Genomic DNA, 25,110 nt, shown 5'->3' on the forward strand with positions numbered 1-25,110 from the left:
GTCCTGGTTCAGAAAGAGAGCTGCCAGATTGCTGTCCCACTCGTTTGCTCCCAGATTCCTGTTCTTGTGTGACGAGTGTGTGACGGATGAATTGCACATCTATGAACGGTGAAAGACCATTTGATGGAGCCTCCTCATGCAGCAGCCCTGCATGGTGAACAAAGACTGAACACTGACAAACTGTTATTGCTACAAAGCCTGGACGAAAAGTCTGAAGATACAACTGCACACAACCGAAAGCGTGTCTCTATGGATTGTGCCACCTTTGAATTCCATCTGTATTGCCAATGGTGCCAAGCGGCGGACTGTAAGGTTGGAAATAATCCAAGATTGTTTCCAACCAACAAAGACACTTGCTTTTCTCTCAGACATTTCCAGCACAGCAGTGCTAAGACAGATGTGGGCCTGTAGGCCAAAGCTTTTGGACAATGGGTAAATTGTGATGCTCTGATTGGTCAGTTTGAATATCTCACACCTAGTTGTTAAATCACACGGTCGGGGAAGTGACAAAACAGGATGTAACGGTTGTTCTGTCTCTTGTTTTTGGATGCCAAGCTGGGGAGAGGGTCTCTCTTTCTCTCTCTCTCTCTCTCTCTTTCTTTCTTTCTCTCTCTCTCTCTTTCTTTCTTTCTTTCTTTCTCTCTCTCTCTCTCTCTCTTTCTCTCTCTCTTTATATTTCTCTCTCTCAGGTAACATTTATGCTGGATACTAATGGTTTGAATTCTCATTACATCATGTTGTAACTATTTAAGTGTAAACATAACCTTATTGCACATTGAACTTTTATTTAATTCATGGAGTCAGATTAAAACGAGATAATTGCATATGAGAACCTGTGTCTTATTTAACCAAAATTCCTTTAAAACGCTGGAAAGACTAGAACGCGCGCTTCCTTACCGGCTATTTGGAAACCGGAAGTTGGGCCGAATAGCCGGCTTTTACAATTGCGAACACGAAAAATGAATATTTTATGTTCTGTGGAGAGCCAACCCTTCTTCATCCGGTGGGTAGTATTACTTTTGATTTGCACAGTGTAGGCCTAATCCACAGAATTAATAAAAAATATTTTTCCTGCTAAAAAGTTTTTTTTTTTTAATGAATGCGTGTCTATTTCCCTCATATTCCGGTACATACTCAGGTTGTCCCCGACTCTGCAAACGTGGAGAAAAACATCCTGTCTGAACGAAGCCTTGGACATCGTAACGTTAGCTATTTCCCCTTCAGCTGCTTTGATGCTCTTATCAAGCATGGAAACAAGCTATGGTAAAGTCAGTGAATAAAAGACTAACACAACGATGAACAAGTAAAAATAACAATCGCAATAACATGTGGTTTTACTGAATAATTAAGTAGGCTACATATAATGTAATATATAATATAATATAAAGAAACCTCATTGCTTGATTTGCTACTCTCTGCTGACTCGCACGACTAAATCTTTTATCCTACGTCGGCCACCGTAGCTTCTCATTCGAGTTTGAAAAGGGAGGGATAGGCCGTAAGTGACTTTCTGTTTGCAATTCGCAAACATCACCACTAGATGCCGCTAAAAATTACACACTGCACCTTGAAATGACTTGAAAATGTGTGTGATGTGTTCAGTTGAGTGTACTTAGTACAGCAGAGGTGGATTAATTCAAGAGAATCGGCATCACATATGACGGGAGAGCAAAGACACAAGAATGATCCGGTTCCAACCTATTTAGTGGCCGCCAAATAGTGGTTTCGCGGACACTGGATTTTTGTACAAATTAAGCACTGAAATGTCCCCCAGGGTCCCGAAATCACTCACTCTGTTGCATTGGGGCCCCCCGATCGACATACCGAAAAGGTCCGGGCCTAAAAAAGTATTTTTATATTCAGGTCAATGGCAGACACTGAGAAACAGGCCCGTTTTCAGCCAAACGCTCGTCCGGACTCGAAACGCTTAGAAAAGCGGCTAGTGTGGCTTTAAAATCAGTGTCATGTGTTCAGTGTGCTTCATACAGTAGAGGTGGTTCAATCAACAAGAATAAAATAAAAAAATCCACAGTCACCATTTTTCAGTCACCTCACCATCCAGTCACTGGTCTAATAATGAACGAGGGTTAGGAAACGCTTAGAAAGCGGCTAGGGCCCTCAAACTCTGGACGGAACTCGCCGAGTTCAGGGGTCCTACGACCTTCCGTCTCCTTACGGACGAGCGTTCAGTTGTTTTACCATTTTGACCCCTGTCAGTGTATGACATTTTTGAATGGGGCCTCATTGGTTTTAAATAATGAAAACTTGCATTAAACCACCTCTAGTGTACTAAGCACACTCAACTGGACACGATCCACTCATTTTCCAGTCATTTTAGTGCATAAAAAAAAAGGCCCTGGAAGTTAAAAACACTAAAAATGAATACATATTAATACGTTTCTGTTCCTTTGCAATTTTTATTTGAAATCAGACACCAAATATCAAAACTAGATACTGTAAGCTTTCAAATGATATATAGTTTGTCAATATTACTTTAGGTTTAGACCAAGAAATAATAGTTTTAAATGTAAAACGGCAACATTTTTGGCGCACCTTTTTTGGCTTATAACTCGAGAGCCGCTCGCTCAATGTTCCCCAAACCCTAATCGACCGTAGTGCTGGACGAGGCCTTTCCAAAGAGCCCACCCCCGAGGTCAAACTCGCCCGGGTCCCCGAGTTAGAGCCGTTCAAAGTCGGGGGTCCCAGCGAGCGGCGAACCGCTAGGGGGCGTCCCCGGGGCCTGCGACTGTAGGGTGAGGGTCCCCGCGGGACATCCTGACCCGAGTTTGAGCACTCTGGGTCTTTGCGTTGCCGAGATACTATTGATTTTCTCCCCGGGTCGTGACGTCATCGGCGGCGGCCATTTTGATGCGCGCCCTGTGGTTTTCGGCTAATATCTCCGCGAAAACACCACCAAACATCATGAAATTTTAACCATTCTTTTCAGTTCAAGAAGACGGTTCCTCAGAGCTCAGTGCCCGCTGAGTTGAGTTTTCGCTTAGATAATTGTATTTATTTCTTTCTGTATCTCGAGGCCGTGGTTGGTCTCCCTGGAAAGGTCTCGAACCGTTCTAAAGTATATAAAAGCCTTCGCCGAGTTACGGGCGTTTAAAGCCGTTTGCAGTGGGTCACCCTCTCAGGCTTGTGTCCCGCCCTGGAACCTAAAACCTTTTAAATTAATACAAATTCATATGTTGCTGCTCCTTTGTAATTTTTATTGGAAATAACACAATGGACACACACACCCAAAGTCAAATTTATAAAAAACTTTATTTAAAAAAAAGGTCAGAATCAAAACAACGTGTAAAAATCAATGGGGAAATTGGGGAAGAGATCGTCTGAAAAACAAAACATCAATTTAGTGGATCACTTACCGAGTAACTGCAGCACTATTGGGAATTGTGATGATAAATGACTCTTACCCATGTCCACTTCAGGTCTGCACAGCGCTGTGGCCCCGACTGGTGGCAATTCAGCCAAGCTGGGAGGCTGTTCTTCTGAAAAACAAACCATCAATTTAGTAGACCACTTGTTGATTTTCTGCAGCACTGTTAGGAGTGTGATGATACAAGGGTTTCATACCTATAGCGGCCTCCAGGTCGTCGGGGCTCCACAGCGCTGTGGCCTCTGCTGCCGCCAGCTCTTCAAACATGGGAAAGAGATCGTCTGAAAAACAAACCATCAATTTAGTTATTAATAATCATGAGTTAATTTTAGCGACTATTAGGATTGATGATAAACGGATTCATACCGATGATTTGCATGACCTCCCTGTCATCCTCCGTCTGGACCGGTGTCACACGAGGCAAGACCGTGACCCACACCAGAGCTGGTCGGTCTCCCGACTGATAGGCCCTCGGCTTGGGAGAAGTCGTGTGTGACACATCCGCCTTGTGTGACACCGGTCCAGACGGACGATGACAGGGAGGTCATAAAAATCATCGGTATGAATCCGTTTATCATGATTTTTATGACCTCCCTGTCATCGTCCGTCTGGACCGGTGTCACACAAGGCGGATGTGTCACACACGACTTCTCCCAAGCCGAGGCCCCACCTGATGGCTCCTGGGATGAGGCCGGGTCCCCGGAGCCTCTGTGGGGAGACCGACCGGCTCTGGTGTGGGTCACGGTCTCGTCCCAGGAGCCATCAGGTGGGGCCTCGGCTTGGGAGAAGTCGTGGACCGTGGGAAGGGCTGGCTTGCTGTCCCACAGCAGCTTCAGTTTCCCCACGGTCACCGACTTCTCCAACGCTGTCGTTGCCCTTGACCTCGAGCGGGTCTGAAACATAAAAAAACACATGATTGCATTCGTTAAATCAACAATAAACAGACAGCTGTATCATACACTGATTTAAAACAACGGGTCAAACACCATCTTGTCAGTTTTAACACTGACTTGCTGTCAAATCCTTTCTGCAGATGTTTCTCCGGCTATTTGACAACCGTGCCGCAGAGCGGACAAGCCACATTTCGCAGCTTGACTCTGCGGCGGGCATATTTAGTCAATATTGCCCGTTGCTCGAGGTTGAGCACGCTGTGGGCGTAGGGCTGTGCGATATGACGATATATATCGGATGGACGATATAAAAAGTCTATCGATTCATATTATGCTCTATCGTTCATATCGTGGTGTCGCAAAAAACATTGTTTACGGCAAAACTTTTTCATCATTTGGAGGACTGCAATCTTACACGCCGCCATGAGAATGGCAGAAACGTGAATAACGTGGCGAGTGAAGGGTGATAGAACCGGGTGTTTCCGAGCAGGACCAGCCAGGACAAACCGAGGAGCTCGTTCCTAAATGAGGGGCTACCTCTGTAGCCTGAACATGATTTGGTTAAATTTCTATATGTTTGGTTGACTATTATATTTTGATAATGAACATGCTGCTATGTCAAGTTAGCAATGCAAGAACGTGTGCGCGTGCCGTGAAGCGTCGGCGCGATCACAGGAACAGGAATCCGTTACTCCGTAATTTATGGTCATACGGATAGAAGCAAAAAATGATTCAAAACTGTAAAGCCGTAAAATACAGAAAACAAGCTCGATTCCCTTTTCTAACATCTCGGTTTCCTTTTTGTGAACTTTGGACCCTGTCGCATGATCCGAAGCTCAGCAAAACGCTTCCTTTCGTTTTGTTAATCTGTAATTATTTAAGGCAAATAGCCTATATTTTGCATATAGGCCTATATATTAGTTTTATATATTTAGCTTTATTCTGTTTTCTCCGTTCACAGAAGCGCTTTAAGTGCGTGATGTGACGTTGTGTGGATCCATGTTCTACACTATCCTGCAATTTTCGCTGGTTTCAAAAAACAAAAAGTTGCATAATTACCTGCTATTCATTTTCACTGAAATGTAGGCCTAATTTTTGACAGTTGGTGACACAGTATGGAAAACTAACGCCAGCGCATTCCCATTGCGACTTATCAATGATGACTGACAGCTGAGCATGGGCATTTCACTCACGTTGGATAGGCTATGCGTGTCAATATCACATTTGCTCAGTCTGTGCTATTTGAATTCATGATTGGTTGACTGGCAAATTAAAATAGTTAACAGAACGATAAAATAACGTTGTTAACCGGTTAATGGCCATTTCAAATAAGCGTGTCTGTTCAGAACGATTAAATTTAATTTGGTTTCCGTTTCTGGTTATGCTCCTGTCAAAATTTCGTTTGTTTGTTTTTGTTCATTGAACAGGTTCGGAGCCCTGATTTTAAACATCTTCCATTGCATTTTTACATTTGGTATTTTATATAGCAATATTTTATGTTGGGCCTGTAATCATTTGTTTTTGAAAAGTGTTTTATACTTCGTTCATATTTTATATTTCTACATTCTTAAACATTTGCCCATTTTTTTTTGTGAAAAACGAGGGGTCTGAGAATGCGGGATGTGCACACACACTGGTGCTTAATTGTGGACACACCAATCAGGTGTAAGCACTATAAAAAGGCAACAATACAATAAAAGTCTTCAACAATACTGTACTACTGTATGAAAACTGGAAAATGTTTTCTTATGAATCTTTTGTTGAAATGTTAAGTATTGACTGACTGAATAAATATTTTCATTAGTCTGCACAATTGGTGTCATGTGGTGTTGGTGATTTTTTTTTTTTTTTTACACTTTCTCTGTGTAAATGCTAAATGTGTTTTAGGTTGAGCACAGGAGTGTTAAACCGATTCAAACAGAGTCAGACCATATGATGGTTGTGTTTACAACAAAATAAGGTTTTTATAAGACATTGTATAGTTTTGACAAAAGTCTTCCATTCTGAGGTGTTGTGTTACTTTGGTGTAGTGTTGTGCTAATTGTAGGGGTTTGAAAAACCGGTTTTCAAAATTGTGCTTAAGCAATTGAAAAAAAAACTGTAGTGCAGATTGATGCAGAGTCCTGATAGAACAGAAATAGAGATGAGCTCGTGGTTGTGGTTTGGTCTTTTTCAGCTCAGTGGAATTAAGTGGTTTCTGCTTCTTAACTTATAAAGTTATACAGCTACTATTATTATGATAAAGATCTATCAAAGTATTGTTTCCTTTTACTTGTCCCTTAAACACACAAAAATATGAATTATCATAATGGAAAACTAATGCTCTTCTGATATTTTTTGAAAACGTGTTACAAGATGTCTTTAATCTGTCATATGTTCCTAAAGATCTGACTTTATCAGGAAGTCTCGAGGCTTTAACTCAGTCTGTGTCTTTAACCGTCTGTCATTATTGGGTCAGTATGAAGCTCAGTCAACTTCCCCTTGTGCTCTGTGAGTATTATTTGCTCTGTATATGTTTCAGAAGATGTTCATTGCTGTTAAATTATGAATAGTTTTGAACAGTTTCATGTGATTTAGTGTTCTTGGAAATTTTTTCTTTTTATGCTGCTGTAGCGTATATGCCTCGGACTCTGGGTCCGTTTGAATTAGCTCAAATGATCCACAGGGAATTTTAATGACTAATCATGAATATGATTAATATTCTGCATATTACAGTTACATTAAATTATCGAAATTGAAAATGTATAGATTATATGAATATATGAATAATCGATCACAACGTCTTATAATTCCTCATTCATATATCAATAATCTTATTTAATTTCGATTATGAGATAACCTTTAAGGGAAATTCATGTAATGATCAAATAGGTGTTTGTCCTGCAAAAACCATCAAAGATCACCCATCAACCTCTCAGTAAAGCTATCTCCTTATAAACTCCAAGAAACATTAACTTCCGGCCGGGAACATTAATCCGGTGTTTATAAAATTAAACTACCTTAATGTAGTGCATACTAAGAGCGGGTAGCTTTGGATCTATCTCATTGACTCGTATTTATTAACTTTCAACAGTCAGAAACAGTCATAATATATGGTTTTAATAAATGCACAACTACAGAATATATGGACTACTCAAGATACACCGATTATATGTTTGTACATATCTTACATGTGAACAAACAAGACAACGAATAACAGATGAGAGAGATAAAGTTCTGAGGAGGGGCGCGCCGAAGCACGCGCTGAGGTTGTAGGATGAGAGAGAGGATCATCATAGAATAACGAAATCACAGACCTTTGAGAGAGCCAACAATCGAAACAAACCTTAAAACATTAAACTCGTTGGAGTGAACAATACTTGCAAAGATCGTTTGTGTGCTCCTCGGACAGGGCGCGAGTTTTGAAGAAGGCCTCTTGTGGAAGTGATATGTTACTGAAGGAATTCAGGCTTCGTTCGTTCGACTCGTAGGTGGAAACGAACCAAGGAGAATTTGAAAATGAAACAAAAGAAACTTTATAAAGAAAATAAAAGTGGAGGGAACTCCTGGAAGGAGTTCAGAATCGGAGACTTCATGATGAGCAGACGATGAGGCAGGAAGCGAGGGAACGAGAGAGAGGAAGAGAGTAGTAAATATGCTGTAGTAGTAAATATGCTGCACCATGTGTCAAAATGATTGATGGCTTCCGGTTGACCTTGACCTTTGACCTTTTCCGGTCCCGCCTCTTCCGGTGTCTATTGTTATGGTTTGACCTATTGACCCCCACCCCTCCAATCGATCATGTGTTTTGACAGGTTGTGCGTCCGGTGTGTATAGATAAGTATTGAGCAGATGACCTATCTATCCGATCAATCAAATGTTTTGACAGGTTGACCATCGGGTCTCTACTGATAAGGGTTGAGCAGTTGACCTATCTATCCGATCAATCAAATGTTTTGACAGGTTGACCATCGGGTCTCTACTGATAAGGGTTGAGCAGTTGACCTATCTATCCGATCAATCAAATGTTTTGACAGGTTGACCATCGGGTCTCTACTGATAAGGGTTGAGTAGTTGACCTATCTATCCGACCAATCAAGTGTTTTGACATAACCATTGTGCGTTGACATTCCAGACTGGTCTATATATATATAAATGGTGTCAGTGTGTTCTACAACCAACAGAGACATGAGCTATACGAGCATGGACGGTTTAGCATCCCCACAACCCCCAGAGACGGGGCTGACCAGCAGCATGATAGCAACTCTGACTATGGCTCCGAGAAAAGCTTATGGTCATGTCCGTTTGACAAATTTTCTCCATGATGTTTCGGAATGGACTGAAGGCGAATTTGTGATGCCTAGTAGTCTCGTATTCGGGTACAAATTTCACAAACCAACGAGAGTTGTTATACTCTACACCACTGCCAACGTCCGTGAGTTTCAGGCTGGGGAGGATCCGTGTCTGATATTTCCTGAAAAAGACTGGGATCTATTTTACAAATGTATCTGGACGGATCTGAATGACTCAGGGCGAGAGCCTCTGTACGTGGCGGAGTGGGGCGGGGAGACCCCGAATATCCAGTACCGTGTGGTGGGCGACCGTGCCTAAGGATCATCATGACCTGTATGAAATGCAATTTTTGTTCAAGTGGGGTGATCTGTATCAGCTGAATGGTTTTTTTTCGACCATCAACAAAATGTTCGAATGGTGTGATATTCATGACGGGTACAACAAAATGAAAGTGCAGCTGTTTCACCCTGAGAGAACCCCGCGCGACGGCGGGTTTGATTGTCTCCCATCCCCCACCATTCGCTACGCCCATCGTAAACCTCGACCGGGAAACCCTGCCAAGCGTTGTTTTTTATAAATCCGTGTCTCCACCCCCTTTACTACAACGACAATAAATTCTGGCAACTAGACCCTACATGCATCATTTATAAAACATGGGTGAAGACGGCGCTTCAGAACCCGAACATGTGTGCAGCTGCGGAATCTCTTTCGGTAGCATTCTTGACCCTCCCGACGACAACGCCTGTGATCCGTTGGATCACCACAAAGACTGGCCTTCGGCTAAAACTATCAAACGTCGCATAGACTTTGACACATGCATTGGAAACGATTGGGGTCCGGGTAATATTATTAACCCTGAAACATTGAATGTGCAAAACGACCACGGTCCAGGTATCAAAATCGACCCCGACAAAGTCGAGGATTCGGACATGGGGACATTCAAAATTTTCAAGCTCCATAAAGATCAGGCTTCGTACGACATATCTAAAATCGACCGGACCCTCCCTCATGCTAATCATGCCTTCGACGTCACAGACGGATGTTTCGATGTCTTGGGGTTCAAAATCATAAAAGCCGCGACCGCGGTTTTACTCCAACATCTCATCGGAACGAAGCTGAAGGACGAGTGTGAGGGTTGCGAGATTGATCACCCGAGTCAGCTGCAGCATTCCTGCCTGTTTGACCCTCCTAACTACTACTTGGACACCCATTTTGATGAACTTTCAACCAAACTGTTTAGACCCTATTTTCACGCAATCATCGGTATCGTGCTAAAACGTTGTGGATTAAAATCTCATCCACAACGGATTCAAGGAACGGTTGGGACTATTCTGCACGAATTAAAAGACGAACCATTCATCGGCGCTAAGCTTGAAGAAATCAGAGTCAGACTTCTGGAGAAACCCTGCGACGAAATAGTCCACGACGTCGTCGATCTCTGGGAAGGTCTCGCAATCGTGAATGGCGAGTGATCCAGACACCGTAGCTATGGGGCTAGTCTGTAGCGTGAAGAATACTATGGAATTCATGTTTAAAAGACATTACAAGCGACAGATGACCATGCTGATGAATAAGATTCTTGCAGATGCATCGCGCGATGGTCATCCGTTTATGGAAGACAGTATACGTGAAGCAAATTTCAAGAAACAAATGATCTATATAAGAGGACAGACTCCTTCCTGGAACGAATTGGTCGACAAATGCATTCATGGTATCGAACCAGTCGATGTAATGATAAAACAGATTCTAGATATGCTGTGTGAATCACAATTCCCACTCGGAGTCACCGATGTCCTCTGTACTTGTACTTATGTGGCGGATGTCTGTACCATGCTGACCTTGAACTCAAAACAACAATACGATTCGGATGATGAAGACGAAATTAGTCTAATTTCGTCTATTAAAATTGACGAAATTAGTACCAGCGTCGACAAAATTGTTGCGATGTATATCGACTACATCCTAGACCAGCCTTTCTCAAAGTGGGTGCCGCGGCACACTGGGGTGCCCCCTGACTGTGTCAGGGGTGCCGCCAAAAAATTACGAAGGCAAAAAAAAATAATAATAATAATTTACATTTCATATATAAATATATTTTAATTTACATAAATACATTCTTCTTCTTTTTAAACATATGAACGGGTTAATAAAATTGTAAATTCATTTTAGATAAATATATATATATATATTAAATTAACCATAAAAATCTGTCTCACCTCAGTAACTGTCATGACGTCCCCACCGGGGTTGCTCTAGCCCCCTAGGGAGCCCGCGCCCTAAAGATACGCGAATGGGCAATTATTTCATCCGCAAAGTTTTGCATCACAAAACTCATCTGTCCGCCATCCGTCCGCACCAGCATTTTTGACCAATTTTCAAAACCGCACCCGCCCGCCAGACTAGAAAGCTCACCTAAGAATGTCAGCAGTGAACTCCGTCTCCGATCGGCGCACAGGCCAGGGACACAAATAAACAAATAGTCTAAATTAAACGCACTTCGGCAAACCTGAACCTTATCTGATAGGCTACTGTACAATATTTTCATTGTAGCAAACGCATTTATAGAAAACGCATTTTGGCACATTTCAACATGCTGCTATTTTGCCTAATGAATGCCTATTTCACTTTATTTTTTAGCAAATAGATAGAAAGCTCGAATAAAATAACATTATAGGCAAATTCTACGCACTGTTATGTCAGGGTGACAACTAACGTTATAGGACAGCGCCGCCGCTCCCACCATTTCAGTATAGAAATGCAGACATCCCGAGTCTCCCGCATATTGATAGCGGCTCACTGATGCCCGCGTTAAAATCTCCCGGAATCTAGAGCGAGCGCGTCCGCGAGACAGAGACTGTGCTCCAAACCGCGTAGCGCGTGCACGGCAGAGGGAGAGAGAGAGCAAGAGACCGTGCGCGTGTGCCTCATGAAGCGCATGCAATATCATTCCCCTATTTTCTTTTTTTGGAAGTAGGTATAGTCAGATATACCTATAATAATAATTATATTAATAATTAATTAATAATTAATACTATTAATGTCCCTAATAATAGGGATAATACCCCCGGCTTGTGCATGCGGGCATGTAGATCTTTCTCCCTCTCTCGTTGCGGATTATTGTTTGTGTCTGTGGGTGTGCGTGTGTGTGCATGCGCATATGGCACGGATGAAAACAAGCACTATATGGAAACACATTCCTGCTTATCTCTGGTGCATTTTTTAACATGCATTTTTTTCTTATCGTATTGTATCTGATTTTATTTATTTTTGTCATGTCTGCCCCTTTTTAATTTATTTTAACTGCATTCTGCACTTAATTTTAGTTCTCCTGGTCTGGATTTGTTGTTGGGTTCTTGTATTGGGCGGTCCACCTCTTACGGTTTTATGGCATTTGTGTCTCTGATTAATTATTTTGTGAATTACTTTGCAAACCTGTGTTTTTAAAGGTGCTATAAAGTTGCTATAAAGTTATTATTATTATTGTTATTTACAGTTCGTATTATGCTCTGTTCATTACTGTCCTGTCTAAATAAACAGGACTTTTGCATTTATATTTGGGTTATGCAGTGTTTTAAATTATATTTTACACTGGGGTGCCTTGAGATTTTATGCACTTTTGAAAGGTGCCCTGACTGAAAAAAGTTTGAGAAAGGCTGTCCTAGACAAACACATGTTGGCCTGTCGTGATTTTCTTTTCTGGCTCAACTATCAGTGACGTCATTATGACTATCCTACTTAGACTGTGCATGTAACGTTGTTATATCTAATTGTTCTATATTTTATTATATCCATTTTACTTAGACTAATCATGTAACGTTGTTATATATATATATTATTATTATTATTATATCCATTTTGTACTAACTTCATTATATTAAAGGGGTCATGACATGTTTTTTTTTATTTCATTATTATGTTCCCTTAGGTGCAATTATAGTATTACTATAGTTTTTTTTACAAAAAACTTTTAAAATGTAGTGATTTATGACCTTTTCCCACCCTGTTTCTCATCCTCTGATTCACACAGTCTGTTTTGGGGTGTTTCTCCTTTAAGAGTTCAGTGTTAACGCCCACTGTTATGATTGGCTAACGTCAGTGCCTATGCATCAATTATTAACGCCCCAGCCAGAGGATTTGCAGATTCGGCGTATTTAAAAAGTAGTTTAAAGTTTTAAACACATTACTTACAGTTTGCGTCGTCGTTGTTGAGCCCAGAATAGTCGGCACGGACTTATCTTTGAGCAACAGTTTTCTGGCAAAGCCAGCATCATTTTGGGATTTGTTCTCAAAACAGTCATCCTTCAAATGTATAGAACAAACGCTTAAACTAACACTGCCGTGACTGAGACGTCCGCAAAAAATAAAGTGCATCCATTTTCCCCTGACGACTGGATCTTTCGCAGCGTATTCAAAGATGTTGTTTGTCCACAGCCAGGAACAGCACATCTGCGGCATCGTAATTTCCCTGTACACAGACCCACTCGCTGTCCGTCGACTGAACACTTGTGAGGCGCGCAGCGCGCGGGCGCGACAATGATACGAAATGAGCGTAGTTGTCTTGCGCTTAAAGCGTACACAGCAAAATCCCCAGTGTTAAATTAACACTGCTCAGTGTTTATATGAGTCCACACTCAGAGAGTGTTAAATGAACACTGAAGAGTGTTAAAGTTAATGAGATAATTAAGTGATTAATTGAGTTATGAATGAGCATTATTGAAGACACCTGATGATAACAAGCAGAATCACTGAAAGAGAAAATCCTAATTGGTATGTTACCATTATGGACATTAGTGTTTAGTTTAGTTGGACTCTTGACCCTTAAAACATCAAATTTAGATTTTGATTGGCTGTTGTACGTAAGTTATAACAGCCAGATAATCAAAGAAAAAATGGTGATATAAAGGTGTTGGTTGTGATTAAATATTATCATTATTTCACAATTATTCAACCTGAATCACTCAAGGCATTTAGTTCCCAATTTCCGAGTTACATTTACTTCATTTATTATTGCAGCACAGTCCTTGCAAAGCATAATATTTTTTACTTTTACAATGTAATCAAAATAACTTTTTAAAACTTAAACACAGACAAAACAGTTTTTTCTTTTTTAAACACAGACATCAAGAATCAGCCTGTGAATCTCAACAATGGTGACAATTATAAAGCATGTTGCAGTCTGGATGCCACCAATCAAATCTCATGCATGGCTCCCATCATGCATTGCTGCATGAATAAATAATGAGCTTATGTTCAGAGGTGATCTGTTTGTCACCATTGTTGAGAGTCATATGCTTTTTCTTGATGTCTGTGTGTGCCTACCTGAAATACTTTTACAAAGTTTTTGTTTTTTTGTATTTTGTAATTGACTTCATCATTTGTATTTAATTGAAAAAGGCATACTCTACAAGGACAGTGCTCCTACAATCCATAATGTAAACTTGAAATTATACTCTCAATGAGTTCAGAGCAACTGTTGATTATGTTAAAACACAACCAACACCATCAGATCACCTTTTCTCTTTGATCATCTGGCTGCTATAACTGAAATACATCAGCCAATCAAATTCTAAAGTTAAAGGGGTCATGACATGAGAAACCAAATTTGCCTTGATCTTTTGGTATATAAGAGGTCTTTGTACCATTAAAACGTCCTGCAAGTTTCATAGCTTAAGACGTCCTCCCCATTATAAACGAATCATTTATTTAATCAAGCTCTAAATACAGCTCGTTCTGGATTCATGGTAAGAAGTGACGTCACGGTACGAAGTGACGTACCAGCGTTTGCATATGACCGCCTCCAGCGCAAGACAGTTACGCTTTCAGCGCAAGGCAGCTACGCTCATTTCGTATCATCGTCGCGCCCGCGCGCCGCGCGCCTCACAAGTGTTCAGTCGACGGACAGCGAGTGGGTCTGTGTACAGGGAAATTACGATGCCACGCAGATGTGCTGTTCCTGGCTGTGGACAAACAACATCTTTGAATACGCTGCGAAAGATCCAGTCGTCAGGGGAAAATGGATGCACTTTATTTTTTGCGGACGTCTCAGTCACGGCAGTGTTAGTTTAAGCGTTTGTTCTATACATTTGAAGGATGACTGTTTTGAGCTTTGCCAGAAAACTGTTGCTCAAAGATAAGTCCGTGCCGACTATTCTTGGCTCAACATCGACGACGCAAACTGTAAGTAATGTATTTAAAACTTTAAACTACTTTTTAAATACGCTGAAAGATCCAGTCGTCAGGGGAAAATGTATGCACTTTATTTTTTGCGGACGTCCCAGTCACGGCAGTGTTCTATACATTTAAGGATGACTGTTTTGAGGAAAAAATCCCAATATGATGCTTGGCTTTGCCAGAAAACTGTTGCTCAAAGATAAGTCCGTGCCGAATATTCTGGGCTCAACAACGACGACGCAAACTTACTTTTTACCATGGCTAATATAAACACATTTGTATAAGAGAATCTTGAAAATATGTCGCCTTTCTAGTATGCCTACATGTGATAGAAAATTAAAAATGTTGCCTTTATCAATGCTGCATCTTCAAATATGGCCTGTGCATGCATTTTTGTCCGTGGTACACCCTATCATTTCATTGGAATTAGTTAAATAATGTTAAACTGTTAGCAAATTAAGCTATAGGAAAATTATGTAACAATCCGTTTTCAAGTGTCTCGGGTTAATTTTGTTTTATTAATTCAAAATAGTTTCACTTTCCATGTGGACACGGGCTGATCCAGTCTTCGTTGTTGTGGTGATGGTTCATTTTCCTCTGATTCCGGCTCAAACATAATAAGGTTTTATCATTGCAAGAGCCATCGCTTCGCATGCATCACCCGCTACTAAACAGTTACGCCGAATCCGCAAACGTTCTGGCTGGGGGCGTTAATAATTGATGCATTGGCACTGACGTTAGCCAATCATAACAGTGGGCGTTAACACTGAACTCTTAAAGGGGAAACACCCCCAAAACAGACTGTTTGAATCAGAGGATGAGAAACAGGGTGGGAAAAGGTCATAAATCACTACATTTTAAAAGTTTTTTGTAAAAAAAACTATAGTAATACTATATTTGCACCTAAGGGAACATAATAATAAAATAAAAAAAAACCATGTCATGACCCCTTTAATAAAGTAAGGGTCAAGAGCCCAACTAAACTAAACACTGATATCCATAATGGTATCCATTTTATATTAATTTTCTCCTTCAGTGATTCTGCTTGTTATCATCAGGTGTCTTCAATAATGCTCAATCATAACTCAATTAATCACTTAATTATCTCATTAACTTTAACACTGCTTCAGTGTTCATTTAACACTCTCTGAGTGTGGACTCATATAAACACTGAGCAGTGTTAATTTAACACTGGGGATTTTGCTGTGTAGTTGTCTTGCGCTGGAGGCGGTCATATGCAAACGCTGGTACGTCACTTCGTACCGTGACGTCACTTCTTACCATGGATCCAGAACGAGCTGTATTTAGAGCTTGATTAAATAAATGATTCGTTTATAATGGGGAGGACGTCTTAAGCTATGAAACTTGCAGGACGTTTTAATGGTACAAAGACCTCTTATATACCAAAAGATCAAGGCAAATTTGGTTTCTCATGTCATGACCCCTTTAAATTTACTAAGATTTTGTTGTACTAACATTATTATTATATTCAATTTACTTTTTTTTTTGTGTTGGATTTATTATTATTATTATTATAACCATGTCTACTATCTTGTATTATATTAATGCCATTTAGTTAAATTGTATATTCTGTAACTTTTTTAATAAAAGATTGATTCAAACCACATGTACGAGTTATTCTTTTACAGCGGTTGAAACGGCAGCATGACGGAGCTCATGAAAAAGACTTATTATACACCCTCCAACCCCGGTTCTTTAGGGGGTAAAAAACGATTAAAAGACGCAATCTTAAAAGATAGCGGGGTTCATCTAAGCGATAAAAAGGTTTCAGAATGGCTGTCTGGTGAGGATGCTTACACTTTACACAAAACAGCCCCTATAAAATACAAGCGAAATAGAGTAGTAGTGTACGGGATCGATACACAGGATGTAATACCAGTTAAAACCCCTAGATGTCAATATTTCACAAAACAGGATGTAATACCAGTTAAAACCACAAGATGGGGCTATTTTACAAAATAGAATGTCATACCAGTCACAACCGCTAGATGGCAATATTTTACAAATCAGGATGTGTTTCATAACTCATGGGGCGTTAGGATCGCTAGATGTCGTATGTTTAAACAACAACATTATCAACAACTTTCAAACAGGGTTTTATGTTTTAAAACACCATGAAAACAAATCGATCTAGCTTCAGAATCATGTACACTGAAGAAAAAACAGTTTGGTAAAAATTACCGTTAGATCCAATAGAATATGACCAGAGTTATAGCACATGATAGGAGATGCTAAGCCAAGAAGTACAATAGATCACCGAAATGAGATCGCTCTGCATCAAAAAATGCATATGAGAAAAAAACATTAACGTATGACATTTTTCTCTGTTTTATCAACGAGCGATAGACATAGACAGTATATAAACGGGTATAGAGAATCGTTAATGATATGTCCCCGACAACGGAAGGAAGTCCATGATCTTTTCATAATAAAAGCCCGCGGGCTAACAGTATGTAAATATGAATAAAATTAATATAATAAAAACGATGGAGATTTTAATAGATGAATCATGCATTATCAGACAACGGATAAAAACTGATGAAGACATCAAAGCTGTTAAAAACATCGAACATCAGATAAAACCCAGCAATAGCAAACATTGCATTTAAAACATCAGATAAAGCCAGCAAAAGCAGAACATCGGGCATCAGATAAAACCCAGCAGCATTTGATAAAGCCAGCAAACACAACGCATTTAAAACATCAGATAAAGCCAGCAAAAGCAGACCATCGGGCATCAGATAAAACCCAGCAGCATTTGATAAAGCCACCAAACACAGCGCATTTAAAAACAGATATCAGTTAAAATAATAAAATAATATTCCTGTGATGCGTAATTTTCAGCATCATGTAATTAAAATTAAAATAACTGTTTTAATATAAATATAAAATATCATTCTAATAGTTAAAACGATCTTTTTAGATAAAACAATGATATAACAATTATAGCAACTACTCAATCAATGATTAAACCAGTAATGAATTATTCTTAATGTATAAAATCAGTATATTAATATAATATATAAACACTTACTTTTTTGCATCTTGAGAAGACGGTGTAGCGATGACCGGTAGATACGTAACTTAGTTGGCAAATGTTTGAAGTGTTTGGCGGTGCGCCAAGACGCCTTATATACAGTTGGACTCAGAGGTGCGAGACACGGCTCTTTCTGCACTAGTGCGGTGAAGAACCCAGCTCGTTCGCCACTAGATGGCAGTATTGTATAAGGAATGAATTTGTGTTCACGAGGCCGTTATGTCAGGTGTGACAGACCCTAGACCAGGGGTACTCAAGTTCAGATGCCAAGGGGGCCACATGTAAACCACATAAAATGTGAAGGGCCACAAATTACAACTTGCATCGTAAAACTTTATGACAATATTTTCAGTTTTTACTTATTTAGAAATGCAGTTCATTACCTATCTTGCTAGGCAAGTCTTGCTAGTCTTTGTCCTATTTAAAGTAATACTGAACATGAAATAAAAAAAATTATCTGGAACAAAAAAGTGTATTAACAATTTTCTTGCGATATTAATGCAAAAAAAATTAGTTCATACTCAAAGTATTAAAAACCTCAAAATGTATGAAGAAAATCATTGAGCAAATACAGGCTATTACTCATTAAAGAGCAGTGAATGCTTTTCTCTTTTTATTTTGTTGTTTGATTAATATTAAGTGCACAGAGGCATTAGGTTTATTACGCACTGTCACTTTAAGACCAAGTAAGCATGCAATTGCACTGATGCACATCCGATATTGGGCGTAGGTTTGGTCTCAGCTTTGGTGGGGACATCCCACCCCGGCCACACCACCCCCTTATTTTTTCAGCCAATCAAATGACGGCGTTCCTTGTACTGTCGTCCTGGCCGTCGGAATCGATCCAAATCGCTACTGCAGGGATTTTTTCCTGGCTCAAAACTAGGCGGAGTTGGTAAAATTCTGATGAAGTATTTTATTAAAAAGATCATTGAACTTGTATTTTTCATATACCAACATATTTCCTACTGTGTTTTCCACAGTACTTTTGTGGGTGGACCTCGATCAGTACCTCTAGGGGGGTCCGGGGGCATGCCCACCCTTAAGAAAATTTTGTACATTTTAAAGATAAATTCATTAATCTGGTGCACTTTAAGTCAACAGAATCCGCTGTTAAAAATAAATAATCCACCCGCCCAAACCTATGATATTCTCTGATTTAAATATCTGATCATCACATTACAATTCAAATTATCAGTGTTAAAGGGATAGTTCACTTTAAAATTAAAATTCTGTCATCATTTACTCACCCTCAAGTTGTTTCAAACCTGTATTAATTTATTTCTTCTGCTGAACACAAAGAAAGATATTTTGAAGAATGTCAGTAACCAAACAGTAGTCTGTACCCATTGACTTCCATAGTAGGAAAAAAAAATACTATGGAAGTCAATGGGTACAGACTACTGTTTGGTTACTGACATTCTTCAAAATATCTTTCTTTGTGTTCAGCAGAAGAAATAAATTAATACAGGTTTGAAACAACTTGAGGGTGAGTAAATGATGACAGAATTTTAATTTTAAAGTGAACTATCCCTTTAAGCATGATTATATGGTAAAATGTCACACTGTAGTATAGGGAGATTTAAAAATAACATTTAAAATAAAAGGTCTTCTTTTGGCAAAATTACATTTCTTTAATAGCCTAAACCGAGGCTTTACTCCCTTCAAACTGAAATTGTCAATGTTTCATTACGTCACTATTGGAAAACAATCTTATCAGAATATATATTTTTTACCTTTATAAAGGGTATTTTCCCCCTAATTTTATTAAATGTATGCTCAGCGCCACCGCTCCCACCACGCGCATCACGCGCTGTGCGTAGGGCACCAAGAGCTGAGGGGGCACAAAAAAGATTGCCTAATGAAAATCAATAATTATAATGCCGGTATTATTTCAGTATAGAAATACAGACATCCCGGGAGTCTCCCGCGCATATTGATAGCGTCTCACTGATGCCCGCAAATTAGTTAAAATCTCCCGGAATCTATAGCGAGCGCGCCCGCGAGACAGAGACTGTGCTCCAAACCGCGTAGCGCGTGCATGGCAGAGAGGAAGAGAAAGCAAGAGACAGCGCGCTTGTGCCTCAAGAAGCGCATCGCGCATGTACCTAATATGTTAGATGGACACAGGACAGAATGGACACAGGAACCCAACAGAACCGCCACGGTGGAAAAAGTGTATCTGAGCATGTGACTGTCTGTCCGAGTTTTGTCGAAAGCCGGAGGCGGCACCAAATTTGACGGAGGCGGCCGCCTCGTAATTCTCTATGCAGGAAAAAGGAGTAAATATTGGTGGGGACAATTTTGTCATTTTAAAATATTGATTGGGACTAGTAACTAGCGTCCCCCCCTAAACCTACGCCGATATATATAAAAACATTTACTGACTGTGTTTACGTGAATACTCTCCAAAACGGACATTTAGACATTGTGTATTTGTCCATTCAGACGCTAAAGAGAGCTCAATTCAGTCCTTGCGCGCTGTATAGCTTATCAGTCGTCATATAGTAACACAGCTTGTTTTATTTAATTTTTTCTAAGTTATGAGCTATAAATAATTCAAGTCTGATATTTAAATTACGCAAGTGAAGGTGCGCAGCTCTGAATGCACGAGCTCTGCTTGGCGCACACAAAAGTTGCCTGACAGCTTTACAGCTTGTTTCGCTATTTGTTGCGCTTAGCAAGTTATGGTAGCCTACATTTCGGAGATATCAAGTACACTGTTAGACCTTAACGGGTTTTTTTACAGTAAAATACTGGCAACACTGTTGCCAGTAATTTACTGTTAATTGTACAGTTCTTTACTGTAATCTACAGTATTTTACTGTAATATACAGTTTGTTACTGTAAAATGCACTAAATTAAAACTCATTTCACTTGCAGAAACCGACTGCCTTAAATTGGCCAACTGTCATTTAAATGTATTAACTAAAATGTGTAATGCATTAATAATGTGAGTAAAGAGTTAAGAACGTTCATTAGTAACCACTAAAAAACTTAAGTGCATAAAACGAATTCCACTGGATCAGCAATTACACAGTCACCGCCTGTTAAATACAGCAACATGCAGCATATCAACAATGTTTTAGATCTTCTGCTGGACTGAAGCACAGGCTCTACTCTTCAGCACAATGGTGACCCAAAAAACTACATTTTACAGTAAACTACTGGCAACAGTGTTGCCAGTATAAACCTGTTTTATAACTTACAGTTTATTACTGTTAAAATACATTCCGTGGGTGTGTCTTATTATCTTACACTGTTAACCCTTTCAACCCCACAGGAAAATCCACACAAAGAGTAAAAAGTAACATTGACGCAGTGTTGCAGTGAGATCATTAAGTGATAAGTGATTGTTGAGCATTAGTGATGAACACCTGCTGTTAACAAGCAGAATCACTGAAGGAAAGAGGAACACAAGAACAGAAAATAGAGAAACACAAGAACTACAACTGACTTCCAGCCATTACACATTATTACACGTATTATTAACCAGTATGACTTTATTTCTGTCATACATCTACAGAAGTAGTTATTGAGATGTTTAATTGAAAATGTTTGAGTTGAAGTTACCATTATAGAGATCAGTGTTTTCTTTAGTTGGGTTGCTGATGCTAAAGCATAAGTTTGTTTCTTGCTGCTTGAGCTGTGTTTTTACAAGTCACACTTGTGCACACACACACAATTAGTGAATGATTGTGATTATATTCACTATCATAACAAAATCATTATATAGTGTGTCCATTCAGTAAGAAGTAATTTCTCACCCAATCAGAGTTTAATTCTCAATCAAAAGTGTTACCACCACTGTGAAACCACAGCAACAATGACTAATTTATTTATTTGACTAATATTTTATAACACAAACATAACCAAAAATAACAGAGCTACACTGCAACAGAGAAACACAGAAATATCACAAATTAGAATATGCATCTCAACAATGGTGGGAATATATTTTTTAATTCTTATTCATGCAGCAGAGCATGCTGGGAGTTTTATACTATCCTGGTACCCAGCATGCATTGCGACATGAAACTTTTGATGGTCACCATTGTTGAGATTCATACGCTGATTGTTGATGTCTGTCCGTGCCATAGTCAAGTAGGAGTTAATACAATTGTAATGCACTATATTATTTCAAAATTCTTCAGTTGCCCTGATAACAGAAATATTACTGGATTTCATGTTGTAGATTATCAGATATATGTTATTACACCCATAACTTCATAGCTATATACAAAAAAAAGAGCAAAAACTCATGAATGATTATGACATCATCACAGAGCAAAAAACAACTGATCAACTTCCTCCTGACTTTTTCTTGCTGTAGCAAATAAGCTTTATAAACTTATTGTTACAACAGCCAGAGAGAAATGATTGGACGAAGTTTTTAAGTCAAGGTACAAGACACCAACTAAAGCAAATACTGATCTCCATCATGGTGACAACAAACTTTATTATTAACTAAATCCCTGTTCATTCTCAACAATAACTTTTGTACATGTATGGAAGAAATAATGTTAAACTGGTTTCACGCTCAGTGTGTCTGGAAGTCAGTTGTAGTTCTTGTGTTTCTCTTTTTTCTGTTCTTGTTTCTCTGTCCTTCAGTGATTCTGCTTATCAGGTGTTCATCAGTGTCTCAATTCACTCACTTCTTTTCATTCAAGTGGACTATATTAGTGAACTAGTGTAGGGAATAGTGAATGAGGGTATAGGGTGAGATTGGGAAAACAGCCTCTGAGTGTCGACTTTGAGCGCTGTTAATTCACAGTATATTCCTGTAGGTATATTCCTGTATATTACTGTTTTAGTGGAAAATGGTATGATATTGTAATAATTTGGTCTTTTTCTACAGTAAGGGCTAACAGTGTAGGCTAGCTATAAAGTCCCATTAAACATGAATGTTATTTTTTATTAATCGACCCACGGATTATCCAAAGCATCCGCGGTTTTAAACATAGGCTACATATAAGTCACACGGACGTTTGAGCTAAAAAAAAGAAAAGAAAGTGCATTCATCTTTTGCATGACGCGGGCCATAAAATTAATGCCGATGGGCCGGATGCGGCCCGCGGGCCGCCTGTTGAGTACCTCTGCCCTAGACTATAGTCATAATTTAATCATGTCTGTCACGCTGGCCCGTGAAAATGACGTCCTGGTGTGTTTTTAAAAAAACAAACGGCTACATGACCATTGATGTGCGTCGTAGATAATGAAGACAAAGACAGCATATCGATGTTACGATCGATTCTGCGAATAGAGATCCCATAGTCAGGATACATATTGTTAGACAAGATATAGACTGACTAACTAACCAACTATATTTGATTTCGTTCAGTCAAACAGGGAATGCAAAATGTTCGCATCAGTGTTTTTAAACAATATGGCGGCAAATCAATGACAATAATAAACGAGCGCACAGCTGATGCTGGCGCGCGCGGTAAAAGACTTTCGCGAGCGAATAACAGATCTACACGCGAGGAAACGGGAACTCGCGAGCTCATTCAAGCCCTGCGCGCGCGTAGACATCTCCTCTGCACGCAATACAAGCCATCGCGTGCGCGCATGATCATTCCCCACGCTCTCGCGCTCGATCTGCTCTCGCCTGCTGCTTTTGCTCGCTCGAACACGTTTATTTTTGGCAGTCGAGGGGCGGGGCTTACTGTTTTAATAACCTCAAATGTCATTGGTTCTTTCCCGGAAGTCACTTGTGATTGGACGCCTGTGATTGTCAATCAAGAGCGGCAAAGGCACGACCCAAAAGCTGGTTGTCAACCACCGTTAAAAACAAAGAAGAAGACAATCACTTAAGACATGGCTTCATTAACGGACCAGATATGCAAGTTATCACTTAATTTGTTTTTATTTTATTTATTTATTGTTGTTTATTAATGTGTAATGTGATTTAATGCATTGTTAATATAGAATAGATTCTTACCAGAAACTACACTAGTCTTAGGGGTAGTGATTGCATTCTTGTGTTGTTAAGAGATATTTACAGACTGTAATGACACATTTCCATGGTTATTCGCATTGTAAATCTACCAAAATGTTTACAATTTTCTACATTTTATATTTATAACACTATTATTTGTGTTATTTGTATAAAAATATTTTTAACAGCTCATTGCACCGGCCATACAGAATACACTGAGTGGAGCGGGTGACCGGTTTAAGATGGCTCGACCGCGCTAATAGGCAGTAGCGGTCGATAGGGCGTCTATCTATATGATGTCTATGGTGGGGAATGATCATGCGCGCGCGCGATGGCTTGTATTGCGTGCAGAGGAGATGTCTGCGCGTGCGCAGGGCTTGAATGAGCTCACGAGTTCCCGTTTCCTCGCGTGTAGATCTGTTATTCGCTCGCGAAAGTCATTTACCGCGCGCGCCAGCATCAGCTGTGCGCTCGTTTATTATTGTCATTGATTTGCCGCCATAAAACAAATGGCTGTTCAATCGTGTGTGTATGTTATCAGAGATAATCAGTGTTTACTGCCTTGACAACATCACAGTTACGCACATACACAAAGAGGCTGAGAAACAGAGACAGCGAGGCGCGATCATGCATAGCTAGAGGCACGACAGATTTACTTTATAGTCAGTATAATCACGACGCAGTAATTTTATAGATGATGTATGCTTATTCATGAAAAAGACAGGGTCTATTTACAACTTTTAACTGAAATGTATGATTCGACAGGATTTTTTAGAACGCTATTTTATAATCATTAGAGTTTTGTATATGGTTTTAGCAAGATGTTTTAACAGCATGTTTCAACATTAGTTTGTCTATGTCCATTTCATATATAGGCTACATTTATAAAGAATAATATGTTTCAACCGTAGTTAAATTATTTTTTATAGCCATTTCTTTTATACATTTTTAACTGTATGTTTTATATCCATTTCATATAACTATTTATAAAGAACACCGTGTTTCAACCATAGTTAAATCATTTTATATCCATTTAATTTATACAGTTTTAACGTTATGTTTTCATAGTTTCATTTGCATTATATTTTATAAGCATTTAGTTTATAATCTTTTAAATATATGTTTCAAACGTCAGAGCAGACATGGAAGGCTAGGGGGAGTGCTTGTCACACAGATGGTGAGGGAGAGATGTGAAGACACTGTGACACACTTGCAGAGGGAGGGGGGACCCAATTGTGACGCAGACTTTTTGTCTCACATTACAGAGGAAACCAAGCAACAGTCTGGAGTGGTGAGACATGGCCTATAACAACCCATTCAAACTGTCAACTGCTCAACCCTTATCATAGATGCAGCATGGTCAACCTGTCAAAACATTTGATTGATCGGATAGATA

At 39.6% G+C, this 25,110-nt stretch overlaps 2 protein-coding genes across 3 annotated transcripts in view; one reads left to right on the forward strand and one right to left on the reverse strand.

Annotated features, from left to right (window-relative positions):
* Positions 1–25,110, forward strand: part of LOC307003863 (Golgi apparatus membrane protein TVP23 homolog B) — a 291,916-nt gene that overhangs the window by 243,818 nt on the left and 22,988 nt on the right. The gene's annotated exons all lie outside the window — the stretch shown is intronic.
* Positions 4,122–25,110, reverse strand: part of LOC307003885 (uncharacterized protein) — a 160,727-nt gene continuing 139,738 nt past the window's right edge. For both annotated transcript variants that reach the window (XM_079622755.1, XM_079622756.1), the window contains one exon: positions 4,122–4,278. In XM_079622755.1, the coding sequence (XP_079478881.1) occupies positions 4,148–4,278 (131 nt within the window). In that variant the 3' untranslated portion in view covers positions 4,122–4,147. The remainder of the gene's footprint in view (positions 4,279–25,110) is intronic.

This window comes from Phoxinus phoxinus, assembly GCF_949152265.1.
Source record: "Phoxinus phoxinus genome assembly, chromosome: 1".
NCBI classification, from domain to species: Eukaryota; Metazoa; Chordata; class Actinopteri; order Cypriniformes; family Leuciscidae; genus Phoxinus; species Phoxinus phoxinus.